At 41.4% G+C, this 14,802-nt stretch overlaps 1 protein-coding gene across 1 annotated transcript in view; it reads left to right on the forward strand.

Annotated features, from left to right (window-relative positions):
• Positions 1-14,802, forward strand: part of IQSEC1 (IQ motif and Sec7 domain ArfGEF 1) — a 717,184-nt gene that overhangs the window by 183,847 nt on the left and 518,535 nt on the right. The window contains exon 2 of the mRNA XM_077821559.1: positions 14,025-14,054. Within this exon, the coding sequence (XP_077677685.1) occupies positions 14,025-14,054 (30 nt within the window). The remainder of the gene's footprint in view (positions 1-14,024; positions 14,055-14,802) is intronic.

The following is a 14,802-nucleotide window of genomic DNA, read 5'->3' on the forward strand; positions in this document are numbered from 1 at the left end:
TCCCATGAAAAAGAGGAATTTTGAATGAAACATTCTTTAGACTAGCTCTAATTAGTAGGAGTGAGGCATGAACTGTGATGAGGGAACTCTATTCCAGTGAGGCTTCCTGTTCATTCATCCTCTGACACCCACAGTACATATGCATGGATAAGCATATTTAGACGTTTCAAAGGAACACATTCATACGTTTGTAATTTTAGACTATATAGAGACATGGAAGATGAAATAGGTTTTTCCTCTTTAAGCATCTATTTTTTGTTTATTTTGTTCCAAACTTTGTCGACATTTGCAATATCTGGTTTGGGATCAATGAGATCAAAAGGGCTTTCTTCAGCACTTGATTGTGGTTATTCCATAGCCATTTGGACATAGAAACACAAAGTTATTTGAGAACTTGCCTTTAAAAGAATGTTTTATTTAAGGAGTTTGTAACGAGCTAAGAACATTCCTCCAACAAATTAGTTTGAAATGTTTGTGACATTCTTATTTTGCTACTTCATTTGTAACCTTGTGTTCCTCTCACCAAGCAATTTGCTTGTTCATAGGGCTGATTGGACGCTTAATGGGGAAAATACAAACCAGCTCTAAATAGCCCTGTTGGAATTCTCCTAAATAAATTCTAGCATTGCAGGTATGAGTGCAAATTTTGACAGTCACCATGCAAATGTTGACATTTCACTGCCCCTCAGGAAGGTTTGTATGCTGGTAGCCTGTGCCAGAAGCATAGGTTAAAAGGAAATGTTGTTTATCCTCCTTGGTTGCCTCCAGTTCAGCCCCAGAGAACAGTTGATACTGGACTGTGTGCTGTTGTTTGGCACAGCATGACCAGTATAGTGTTGAAAAATTTTGTTTAGGTAACAGATTGCTGTTCCTATAAAGAGAGTTTCTGAATTCCAAGAAGCAAGACAAAATAATGGTTTTATAGTGAGCTAGAGGAAAGGCAAGCTGAGGTTGGCCATTAAGATCTTCTACTGCTGACCTGAGGCGAACATTTTCTGAGCATTAGTAAGACACTGTGGTCAAGAAAATGGGTTTTACTGTAGATCAGTTCTATTAGTGGTGTTGCTATAGTTACCCTATCCATCTCACCTGTGTTTGAATACTCTATGGTACAAATAGCTGCATGTAACTTCTATAATTGTTCAGTACATGTCTGTATATATAACCTTCCAAAATTTTATTCACCTCGATGGCTGGGTGAGTTTTTTGCGTGTGTACTTAATTTAAAACAGGTAAGTAAAATATCACTAGTTTTTCATGGTAGGGTGTGTGTGAGCAGATTTTTTTTTTTTGCCTCTGCTAGTAAATTTTCAGGGTAATGTATCTGTGTAAAGCTAAGGTGAGTTAAATAATCTTTTGCATGTGTGTGCATGTGCACATATACACACAGATGCACACAACAAGATAAAAAAAAAACCATCCTGGGTGCACATAAAAGCTTTCTTTTAGAAAGATTCTACTGAAATAAAAAATGATGCCCAAAACTACATCTTTCAAAACAGAAGGAACTTTTAAAGTGTTACCAAAAGAGTGAATAACGGTCATGAATACCAGCAAAGTGAATCAGCAGAGATCCTTTTGAATCCTACTTTGAAATAGTCACTCATCACTGTATTTGATTAATAGCAACATTAAGTCTGGGCCAGTGGCAGTTTTCAAGTTAGATTTTTTTGCAACCTGGCATAGGTAGAAACAGTTTCTTTATCCTACTGGAGATTTAATATTCTAGGCCTTCCAATGAGGTGCAGAGTACAGCATTCATTTTCTATCCCTAGTCAGCCATTAGGTATCATTCGTGGTATTGATGCAGGGTATTATCATGATGCCAATTTAACCATAATTCCTCATCCAAACAGTAACAAAATGTTTATAAGCATTTGATCAAGATACCTACAAATGGATTAAACAGAGGTGCTAGACATATAGCCCTGGTCTACACTAGGACTTTAGGTCGAATTTAGCAGCGTTAAATCGATGTAAACCTGCACCCATCCACACGATGAAGCCCTTTATTTCGACTTAAAGGGCTCTTAAAATCAATTTCCTTACTCCACCCCTGACAAATGGATTAGCGCTTAAATCAGCCTTGCCGGGTCGAATTTGCGGTACTGTGGACACAATTCGACGGTATTGGCCTCCGGGAGCTATCCCAGAGTGCTCCATTGTGACTGCTCTGGACAGCACTCTCAACTCAGATGCACTGGCCAGGTAGACAGGAAAAGAACCGCGAACTTTTGAATCTCATTTCCTGTTTGGCCAGCGTGGCAAGCTGCAGGTGACCATGCAGAGCTCATCAGCAGAGGTGACCATGCAGAGCTCATCAGCAGAGGTGACCATGATGGAGTCCCAGAATCGCAAAAGAGCTCCAGCATGGACTGAACGGGAGGTACGGGATCTGATCGCTGTATGGGGAGAGGAATCTGTGCTATCAGAACTCCGTTCCAGTTTTCGAAATGCCAAAACCTTTGTCAAAATCTCCCAGGGCATGAAGGACAGAGGCCATAACAGGGATCCGAAGCAGTGCCACATGAAACTTAAGGAGCTGAGGCAAGCCTACCAGAAAACCAGAGAGGAGAACGGCCGCTCCGGGTCAGAGCCTCAAACATGCAGCTTCTATGATGAGCTGCATGCCATTTTAGGGGGTTCAGCCACCACAACCCCTGCCGTGTTGTTTGACTCCTTGAATGGAGATGGAGGCAACACGGAAGCAAGTTTTGGGGACGAAGAAGATGATGATGAGGTTGTAGATAGCTCACAGCAAGCAAGCGGAGAAACCGGTTTTCCCGACAGCCAGGAACTGTTTCTCACCCTGGACCTGGAGCCAGTACCCCCCAAACCCACCCAAGGCTGCCTCCTGGACCCGGCAGGTGGAGAAGGGACCTCCGGTGAGTGTACCTTTTAAAATACTATACATGGTTTAAAAGCAAGCATGTGAAAGGATTAATTTGCCCTGGCATTCACGGCTCTCCTGGATAAACTCCCAAAGCCTTTGCAAAAGGTTTCTGGGGAGAGCAGCCTTATTGCATCCTCCGTGGTAGGACACTTTACCACTCCAGGCCAGTAACACGTACTCGGGAATCATTGTACAACAAAGCATTGCAGTGTATGTTTGCTAGCGTTCAAACAACATCCGTTCTTTATCTCTCTGTGTTATCCTCAGGAGAGTGAGATATCATTCATGGTCACCTGGTTGAAATAGGGTGCTTTTCTTCAGGGGACACTCAGAGGTGCCCATTCCTGCTGGGCTGTTTGCCTGTGGCTGAACAGAAATGTTCCCCACTGTTAGCCACGGGGAGAGTTGAGGGGGTAGCCACGCTGTGGGGGGAGGCAAAATGTGACCTTGTAACGAAAGCACATGTGCTATGTATGTAATGTTAACAGCAAGGTTTACCCTGAAAGAGTGTAGCCACTGTTTTATAAAATGTGTCTTTTTAAATACCGCTGTCCCTTTTTTTTTCTCCACCAGCTGCATGTGTTTCAGTGATCACAGGATCTTCTCCTTCCCAGAGGCTAATGAAGATTAGAAAGAAAAAAAAAAAGCACTTGTGATGAAATGTTCTCTGAGCTCATGCTGTCCTCCCACACTGATAGAGCACAGACGAATGCGTGGAGGCAAATAATGTCAGAGTGCAGGAAAGCACAAAATGACCGGGAGGAGAGGTGGCGGGCTGAAGAGAGTGAGTGGCGGGCTGAAGAGAGTAAGTGGCGGGCTGAAGAGAGGGCTGAAGCTCAAATGTGGCAGCAGAGTGATGAGAGGAGGCAGGATTCAATGCTGAGGCTGCTGGAGGATCGAACCATATGCTCCAGTGTATGGTTGAGCTGCAGCAAAGGCAGCTGGAGCACAGACTGCCACTACAGTCCCTGTGTAACCAACCGCCCTCCTCCCCAAGTTCCATAGCCTCCATACCCAGATACCCAAGAATGCGGTGGGGGGGCCTCCGGCCAACCAGCCACTCCACCACAGAGGATTGCCCAAAAAACAGAAGGCTGGCATTCAATAAATTTTAAAGTTGTAAACTTTTAAAGTGCTGTGTGGCATTTTCCTTCCCTCCTCCACCACCCCTCCTGGGCTACCTTGGTCGTCATCCCCCTATTTGTGTGATGAATGAATAAAGAAAGCATGAATGTGAAGCAACAATGACTTTATTGCCTCTGCAAGCAGTGATCGAAGGGAGGAGGGGAGGGTGGTTAGCTTACAGGGAAGTAGAGTGAACCAAGGGGCAGGGGGTTTCATCAAGGAGAAACAAACAGAACTTTCACACCGTAGCCTGGCCAGTCATGAAACTGGTTTTCAAAGCTTCTCTGATGCATACCGCGCCCTCCTATGCTCTTCTAACCGCCCTGGTGTCTGGCTGCGCGTAACCAGCAGCCAGGCCATTTGCCTCAACCTCCCACCCCGCCATAAACGTCTCCCCCTTACTCTCATAGAGATTGTGGAGCGCACAGCAAGCAGTAATAACAGTGGGAATATTGGTTTCGCTGAGGTCTAAGCGAGTCAGTAAACTGCGCCAGCGCGCCTTTAAACATCCAAATGCACATTCTATCACCATTCTGCACTTGCTCAGCCTGTAGTTGAACAGCTCCTGACTACTGTCCAGGCTGCCTGTATACGGCTTCATGAGCCATGGCATTAAGGGGTAGGCTGGGTCCCCAAGGATAACTATAGGCATTTCAACATCCCCAACAGTTATTTTCTGGTCTGGGAATAAAGTCCCTTGCTGCAGCTTTTGAAACAGACCAGAGTTCCTGAAGATGCGAGCGTCATGTACCTTTACCGGCCATCCCACGTTGATGTTGGTGAAACATCCCTTGTGATCCACCAGAACTTGCAGCACTATTGAAAAGTACCCCTTGCGGTTTATGTACTCGCCAGCTTGGTGCTCCGGTGCCAAGATAGGGATATGGGTTCCGTCTATGGCCCCACCACAGTTAGGGAATCCCATTGCAGCAAAGCCATCCACTATGACCTGCACATTTCCCAGGGTCACAACCCTTGATATCAGCAGATCTTTGATTGCGTGGGCTACTTGCATCACAGCAGCCCCCACAGTAGAATTGCCCACTCCAAATTGATTCCCAACTGACCGGTAGCTGTCTGGCGTTGCAAGCTTCCACAGGGCTATTGCCACTCGCTTCTCAGCTGTGAGGGCTGCTCTCATCTTGGTATTCATGCGCTTCAGGGCAGGGGAAAGTAAGTCACAAAGTTCCATGAAAGTGCCCTTACGCATGCGAAAGTTTTGCAGCCACTGGGAATTGTCCCAGACCTGCAACACTATGCGGTCCCACTAGTCTGTGCTTGTTTCCCGAGCCCAGAATCGGCGTTCCACAGCATGAACCTGCCCCATTAGCACCATGATGCATGCATTGGCAGGGCCCATGCTTTCAGAGAAATCTGTGTCCATGTCCTGATCACTCACGTGACCGCGCTGAAGTTGCCTCCTCACCCGGTATCGCTCTGCCAGGTTCTGGTGCTGCATATACTGCTGGATAATGCGTGTGGTGTTCAATGTGCTCCTAATTGCCAAAGTGAGCTGAGCGGCCTCCATGCTTGCCTTGGTATGGCGTCCGCACAGAAAAAAGGCGCAGAATGACTGTCTGCCGTTGCTCTGACGGAGGGAGGGGCGACTGACGACATGGCTTACAGGGCTGGCTTACAGGGAATTAAAATCAACAAAGGGGGTGGCTTTATATCAAGGAGTATTTCAGGCAGGACTTCACGGAGGGTTCCAATAAGAAATGGTGCACCTAAGTAATTGTTCTTATTGGAACAAGCAGGTTGGTCTGGCCTCTGATTGATCCATGGCTAGACATACCTCGCTGCACCTTCTCTGTGAGTGACTGCAGTGTGACCTAGAGGAATGAGTCCCCTAGGCGGGGGAGGGGGTGAAAGCAAATGAGTACAAAACAAATCTGGTCTATTTCTTGTTTTGATCCACTCCATCTATCTTTTACATCTTTGGCTGGCAGTAGAAGGTGCAGAAGGACTGCAAGCCATCCACATCTCATGGCTGCTCGGCAGAAGATGGTACAATAGGACTGTTAGCCATCCTCATCTCTTGCCTGCCTGGCAGAAGATGGTACAATAGGACTGCTAGCAATCCGTATCGCCTGCCTACTCACTATAAGATGACTCAATAGGACTGACTGCAGGACTAAAGAGAATGACCTGGTCAAGTCACTTCTAATGTAGTCCCTGCACCCATGTCTGCTCAGGCGCTCCTGGCCGATGTGGCCAGGAGCACCTTGGACATGACGATGACGGCTACCAGTCCTATTGTACCGTCTGCTACCACAAGGCAATGGGTTGCTGCTGCTCTGTAGCAATGCAGTACCACATCTGCCAGCACCCAGGAGACATACGGTGACGGTTAGCTGAGCAGGTTCCATACTTGCCGTGGTATGGCGTCTGCACAGGTAACTCAAGAAAAAAGGCGTGAAAAGATTGTCTGCTGCTGCTTTCACGGAGGGCGGGAGGGAACGGGGGCCTGACGATATGTACCCAGAACCACCTGCGACAATGTTTTAGCCCCATCAGGCATTGGGATCTCAACCCAGAATTCCAATGGGCAGCGGAGACTGCGGGAACTGTGGGATAGCTCCCCACAGTGCAAAACTCCGAAAGTCGACGCTTGCCTCGGTACTGTGGAAGCACTCCACTGAGTTAATGCACTTAATGCACTAGAGCATTTTCTGTGGGGACACACACACTCGAATATATAAAACTGATTTAAAAAAAAACGACTTCTATAAATTTGACCTAATTTCGTAGTGTAGACATACCCATATTGGTCGGCTCCAACTTCGTCAGGCAGGTATTAGCAATAACCCTTCCAAGAGTTTACCCTTTTATACCCTTTAATAAACAGGTGGTGTTATTGCCTAATGCTAACTTAGCTGAAACCAGATTTTGGCCGGTTTGAGTTAATTACTGGTCCAACATGCACAATCCTTTCTTATTTACTATCCCTCATAACTGGGGCCTCTTCTTCCTTCTATCTTATCAGTTACCTTTCAGGTCCAGTTTTTCCAGCTCAGCCATATTCTTTCAAAGCCCTTCCACAACTGCGAACAGACCTACGCTTCACATGATATATATATATATACACACAGATTGAGAGAGAACGTTTCATTATGTCATTCATGGTAAGCATCTCATGGTAACTAAGAAAGCCTGGCTTTGAAGGCACAGTGGGTGGTCTACATTTTCAACAGTGATTTTAGGATGACTCAATTTTTGGGTGTCCACCCTCAGAGACACTCAAAGGGGGCTACTTGTCAGATCAGCGGAGCATCCGCCTTTTGAAAAACACTAGTTGTGTTTGAAAATGTAGGCTTGTACTGATACCTTTTGAAATGCTAAAATATTTCTTTTTTTTCCTAAAAAAAATCTTGTCAGCTGAGAGTCTGTATGTTTTAAGGAGTTATGTTGGGTATGTGTGAAAGGGATTTGTCAGATTAGGGTTAAATGTTAAGGTGCGCGTTGCTGGTGATAAATATCATTAGGATATAGCCTCTCTCTCCAAACTAGGTCTTTTAGCTCCACCTGCCTGCTTTGCAAGCTCACTAATGCACAGTGGAATTATAGGCATTTGGATTCTCCAACCTGGATCACAGGTGTCAGGTTAATTGCACTGGAACTGAGCACAGTCAGCCATGGGTTTCTTTAAGACAGAGAGAGGTATGATAGTGTGCAGCCTCACACCTGCCCCCTGCAGTGCAGTACACTTACTCATGTCTCTGACTCTCTGGATAGACAAGACAATTCTCAAAAAGCCTACACAGGATTCCAATAATCTTGAAAATTGTTGCCCTATGTCCAATCAAAAAAGTCTCAGTGACATTCCACATATAGCACTGAGTGCAGTGCTAACATCTTGGGGTTCAAATGGGCCTGGCACAGAAATGGCTTTGGTAGCCACTCACTTGGGGGGGGGGGTAGTTTGCAGGGATCAGTCTTTCCATTCTCTTTTTAAGTATATACAGAAGACCCTTCAGGAGTGAATTTACTTTGTGCACTCATTCTAAAGTCTTCACTATGTGTTTTCATTTGTACTTGAAACATTTAATGTATGTTTCAGTTACAAATAAATGTATGCTAAGCAGATGCCATCTTCATTAATGTGAACTGATCTATGGCAAGGGTCAATTCAGTATTCATTTAACTGACTGCCATTGATTTGTAGATATGTAGGGTTGTTCTACCCTCCATGTTCCTTCTGTGAAAAAAATAATTTATCTTTGTATACAGTAGGATTAACTTTATATGCCGTAAATAAGACTACATAATATCACTGACACTTTAGAACTCAGGCATTTACAAAGGTCAGGATTGTTCTTCACTAATGCCTTTTATAAGAGATGATGTTATGCTTGTGACTGACACCAAATACTACAGTAAACTACCACCTTTTAGTGCTGAAAGATACCACTAAGCATAGCATCCTCTTGTTAATTGGAGAATGAGGACACCCAGAAATATTTTCAGTAATCTTTAAAAGGAGATGATTGCAATGAAATTTTATCCAGACTTTCCAGGAAGGTAACTGTACCCGTTTACATTTTTTTTGTGTTATTTACATCTCCCTGGAATAGTTTAATTATATTACGTGGTTTGGATTTTACTACATTTTTATTTCTGGCAGTAGCATTCCTTACTTTGCTTAAGGCAGCAATATTCTCCAGAGCATTAATTTATGTAATTTTGCATTGAAAAGTTTGTGACGCTGCCTGTCAATACACTCAGCTATCTTTGCTCTTTTTACAGCTATTCAATATCTGGAGATCACTTCTTGGTCTGTATTCAGAGCACTAATCACAGCCCTCTCAATGACCAGTTTGCATTTTCTGGCAAATCCCTTTTGTGCCAAGAGACTATGTAAAAAGACAGCAATACTGTTCTTTAAAGTCTCAGCCACTGCCTGCCCAAAAAAGAGCATCTAGATCTGGTTCAGCTCAGATAAAGCCAAAGTGACATTTATTGGAAGTTATAATAGAGAAAACAGAAGGCAAAAAGACCTTCAGCACCTGACAATATCTACAAAAAGATCCTGACAATAAGGTGCTAAACTTTAGTTACAGAATCTTGAAAGCTACTTGTTTCCTAATGTGGTAAAAATCTCTTGGCTTTTTCTTAGCCAAAGCTTTCCCTCACCTTTAGGATAATGTTTCGTATTCTCCTTGGAGATTATGTATTTTTCTAACCAGGTTTTAGATACAGTCCATTCCTCTTTTCATCCAAAAGGTCACATGCTTACAGGAGGCATGAAATATTTTGTGTTTGTTAGTTTTTGATAACCAACATCCTTCCCTGGAAAGTTGCACAGACAACCTTAAGTCTGGAATTTCCTAACATCAGTTCTTGAATTTGCAACCTTAACATTCCTTTAACATAAAATTTGGGGTGCAATTTCCCAAGTGTGTTTAAAAAGAAAAAAGAAAACTGAACCAGAAATTCTGATTTTTTTAACCATATTGACAACCCATTCCTTACCCCTCCCACTCCCAAACCTGGATCATCATCAGAGTTTTGACCTTTTGATTAATAGCACAGACCTCTAATCCTTGAGCTAATGGCATAACTAGTAGCAGTAGAAGGCTGTTATCTTTTGTGGACCAGGCTCAAGATGAGGATGAGATGCACTGTTTAAAAGTGGGTTTCACAACTATTTGCTGACAGCAGAGAAATGTAGAAATGCAGGACTCCTGGATTCAATTCCAGATTCTGGAGAGGCGTGTACTCTACTTGCTACAGACCCCTTCTGCCTCTGGGCCCCCACTCTGACCCCACCCTCTCTCCTCCTCCCTGTGCCTGCGCCCCAATGCTCTGCCTCCTGCCTTTTTGTGGCTCTCCACCCCCTGAACACCGTGGCTTCTGTCCCCTTTCCCTCTGCCTCTCCTGCAGCCCCAGCCTGAAGCATACACAGGGCAGCTCTTCAGAGAATTTAGCTGCCAAAGTCTAAGAAGTCTCTACTGAAAGTGTGCCAACTGAGATTTGAAAGCCTCATAACTTGGCCAAATTTGGACATATTTTCCCCGGGGTGGCACAAGGGATATCCCTGACAGCACAGCAATCCTCCTTCCAAATTTAAAGCCCTTGTTCTAACATTTGAAGTCACTAGAGCTTCTCAACTAAATGGTCGTGAGAATTTTTTAACTTGGGGAAAACAGTTATTTCGACTAATTTTGTATTCAGAAACAACTGAACCATATTAGCTGAAACTTTCCAAAAGCAATTTAACCATAGGCAGAAACCCAACATGGAATATTTCAGTTTGAACAGTTAACGTTTGGTGAAACTTATAAACAACTGAAAACAGGGTCTTATAATAGAATGTGTCACATAAACTGGACTATAGGCTCTACTACCAACTCTGCCTATAATCATGTAATAATTAGAATATGTACTCCTCAATAATTCATTACTCATAAGAACGGCCATTCTGGATCTGACCAAAGGTCCATCTAGCCCAGCATCCTGTCTTCTGACAGTGGCCAATGCCAGGTGCCCCAGAGGGAATGAACAGAACAGGGTAATCATCAAGTGATCCCTGTTGCCCATTCCCAGCTTCTGGCAAACAGAGTCTAGGGACACCATCACTATCCATTGTAGCTAATAGCCATTGATGGACCTATCCTCCATGAACTTATCTAGTTCTTTTTTGAACCCTGTTATAGTCTTGGCCTTCATAACATCCTCTGGCAAGGAGTTCCACAGATTGACTGTGAGTTGTGTAAAAAATACTTTTTTGTTTGGTTTAAACCTGCTGCCTATTAATTTAATTTGGCAACCCCTAGTTTTTGTGTTATGAGAAGGAATAAATAACACTTCCTTATTTACTTTCTCCACAGCAGGCATGATTTTATAGACTTCTATCATATCCCCCTTAGCCGTCTCTTTTCCAAGCTGAAAAGTCCCAGTCTTATTAATCTCTCCTCGTATGGAAGCTGTTCCATACCCCTAATAATTTTTGTTGCCCTTTTCCAAACCTTTTCCAATTCCTATACATCTTTTTTGAGATGGGGCACAAAGTCACAATGATAGTTATATCTACTTCACATGGGACTTTGATCTAGAATTCGGTGATGACATTGTTAGATTTACTTGCAGTAACCAAAATTCATTCTGTATTCTGTAGTTAACATCCTCTTTTTGTGCAGAACTGCATTAATATGCTTATGGGAAGTTGGCACAATGATAGTTCATTTGTGCAATCCCCAGCACAGCTCTTACTATAGGTAATTGAAAGGCCTAAATAAAGATTCCAAAACAATTAAGCTGTAGAGTTTGGTTACAGCTGTCATAGTTTTCTTTCATGCATTTTATTTGGGTTCTTACAAAGGATGTGGCACATGGTTTTTGTTCCTCCCTTTTGGCTACAGAAAAAAAAAATCTGCTACAGATTAGGGCTGTCGATTAATCGCAGTTAACTGATGCAATTAACTAAAAAAAAAATGAATCACGATTAAAAAAATTAATCATGATTAATCACAGTTTTAATCACACTGTTAAACAATAGAATACCAGTTGAAATTTATTGAATATTTTTGGATGGTTTTCTACATTTTCAAATACATTGATTTCAGTTACAACACAGAATACAAATTGTACACTGGCTCACTTTATATTATTATTTTGATTACAAATATTTGCACTGTAAAAAAACAAAAGAAACAATAACTTTCAATTCATCTCATGCAAGTACTGTAGTGCAATCTCTTTATCGTGAAAGTGCAACTTAGAAATGTAGATTTTTTTTGTTACATAACCGCTCTCAAAAACAAAACAATGCAAATCTTTAGAGCCTACAAGTCCATTCAGTACTACTTCTCATTCAGCCAATCGCTCAGACAAACAAGTTTGTTTACATTTACAGGAGATAATGCTGTCCTCTTGTTATTTACAATGTCACCAGAAAGTGAGAACAGGCATTCGCATGGGACTTTTGTAGCCGGCATTGCAAGGTATCTACATGCCAGATATGCTAAACATTTGTATGCCCCTTCATGTTTTGGCCACCATTCCAGAGCACATGCTTCCATGTTGATGATGCTCGTTAAAAAAATAATGTGTTAATTAAATTTGTGACTGAACTCCTTCCCTGGGGGAGAATTGTATGTTTCCGGCTCTATTTTACCCCCATTCTGCCATATATTTCATGTTATAGTAGATGACCCAGCACGTTGTTCATTTTAAGAACACTTTCGCTGCAGATCTGACAAAACTCAAAGAAGGTACCAATGTGAGATTTCTAAAGATAGCTACAGCTCTCAACCCAAGGTTTAAGAATCTGAAGGGCCTTCCAAAATCTGAGAGGGACGAGGTATGGAGCATGCTTTCAGAAGTCTTAAAAGAGCAAAACCAACAGAACCCGAACCACCAAAAAAGAAAATCAACCTTCTGCTGGTGGTATTTGACTTAGATGATAAAAATGAACATGCGTCAGTCTGCACTGCTTTGGATTGTTATTGAGTAGAACCCATCATCAGCATGGACGCAAGTCCTCTGGAATGGTTGTTGAAGCATAAAGGGACATATGAATATTTAGTGCACCTGGCATGTAAATATCTTGCGACATCAGCTACAACAGTGCCATGTGAACGCCCGTTCTCACTTTCAGGTTATTTTGTGAACAAAAAGCGGGCAGCATTATCTCCCTTAAATATAAACAAACTTTTTTGTCTGAGCAATTGGCTGAACAAGAAATAGGATTGAGTGAACTTGTAGGCTCTAAAGTTTTATATTGTTTTATTTTTTAATGCAGTTATTTTTTGTACAAAATTCTACATTTGTAAGTTCAGCTTTCACGATAAAGAGATTGCACTACAGTACTTGTATTAGCTGAATTGAAAAATACTCTTTCTTTTGTTTTTTACTGTGTAAATATTTGTAATAAAAATAAATATAAAGTGAGTATTGTACACTTCGTATTCTGTGATTATAATTGAAATCAATATATTTGAAAATGTGGAAAACATCCAAAAATTAAATAAATAGTATTCTATTGTTGTTTAACAGTGTGATTAATTGTGATTACTTTTTTAATCGCTTGACAGCCCTACTACAGATTAATTAATCAAAATGTAAGTTTGTCATCATTACCTCACAAGGATACAGAGGCAAATATTTTAGGTCTTCTGTAGTGCTAAGACCAAATGCACTTTTTGACAGAATCAGACAAATGATTTTATATATTCTGCTCTGGATTCTGCACTCATTCATGAAATATTAAAACTATATCCAGTTCTATTTTTCTTCAGGGAAGTGAAGTTTGTCAGTTTGAATGATATCCTATTCAATCTCCACATTTAAAAATAGCAAACATGAGAGGGAAAAGTAGGTTTTGCATCATTGTGGATTCATAAAATTACTCTTCATTTGGAAGAGAAAATATGATGGTAGCCTTTAAATAACTGCAAAAGAGCATATTTCCTTCACTTTCCCACAATTTAAGAAATATATACATTTTCAAAAAATCATATTTTAGGTTGATTGTATTTGCAGTCCATAGCTCTTTGGGAAGCAGAGCAATATTTGAGAAGTCTGGGGATTAGATTACTAAATGTATTTGTCCATGACCTTTTAATACTGAAGACTGAAAAAAGACTAAAGAATGTAAAAGCTAATCTGCTACTAATATGGGATGTCAGAGGCTGACATTTTTACTTTACAAATGTGGAACATAAATCTGTGATAGTGCATATTTACAAAAGGTCTTTATGAAAGTTCAAGAGTGTGACAGCTAACATTTAAGTGTCCTCATTATTGACTTGTTAACTGTTATCTTCTTTTTAATTTCTCCTAAATGATTTCTTGTTACTTTAAGTAGAACCAATTTTTTTAATTGCTAATTGGTAGTGAAAGTATAAAAGCACTGGAGATATAAAATGAAACTTAAAGAGAGAAAGCATTAAAAATGAGTAAGTATTTCTGGCATTTGCAAAACATAAATGAGGGTCTGTTTATTTTATGAATGCAAAGAGCTGAAGTGGTGGTGTTCTTAATACTACTTTTTGTTACTTTGCAGGTCTGAAGGTGAAAGCTCAAGAAGCGTCAGGTACGTGTTTACATTGTCATTTCTTCCTTCTGTCACACAAGTCCCTACAGAGCTGGCTATTTTAATGAAACAATGTGCTTTGATTTCTGGCTGAATGCTGCAAGTAAACTGTGTTTTGCATTAAAAAGGCTTGATTTAAAAGCACAAAACAAAAGAGAGAATGTTTTACAATCTTTTTTAACTTTTATTTTAAAATTGGTCCTATTTTACACAAAAATAAAAAAGCATGCTATAGTCACTGTGTTTCAATTAGGACCAACAAACAGACAAACACAATGTTTGCTGGCTTTGTTGTCTAGCTGCAACAGACTGCAAGAAGGTTTAGTTCAGATTTGTGTACAAGAGGATTTTCTGTACCTTAGCAAAACCAAGACTGGGACAGCCAGGCAACATAATTTCATTGTCATTTCTAGTGTTTCTTCTTACCGTGTAGCATGTTGGCCACTACTCTAGCAAAGGAGTGCACCAACTCTCAGTTCTAGGGCGTAACCACTGTCAAATTCCATGTCAATACAAAATGTCCCTCTGCTCTCATGTTTGGTTGTCTTTGTACAATCCTGTTTCTTTTACGTAACAAGGAAGAGAAACTCCTTAGATTTTCTTTAAATTAGTTTGATTTCACGGAGATCCTGATGACATTGGAAGATTTTGATGGTTAGGGCATCAGACCTTTAATGCATTTAACATATTTTATCGTTATTGTCTTGGATTTGCCTCACACACTGAAAATATATTTCTCTTCTTTGTC

This window comes from Eretmochelys imbricata, chromosome 7 (assembly GCF_965152235.1).
Source record: "Eretmochelys imbricata isolate rEreImb1 chromosome 7, rEreImb1.hap1, whole genome shotgun sequence".
NCBI classification, from domain to species: Eukaryota; Metazoa; Chordata; order Testudines; family Cheloniidae; genus Eretmochelys; species Eretmochelys imbricata.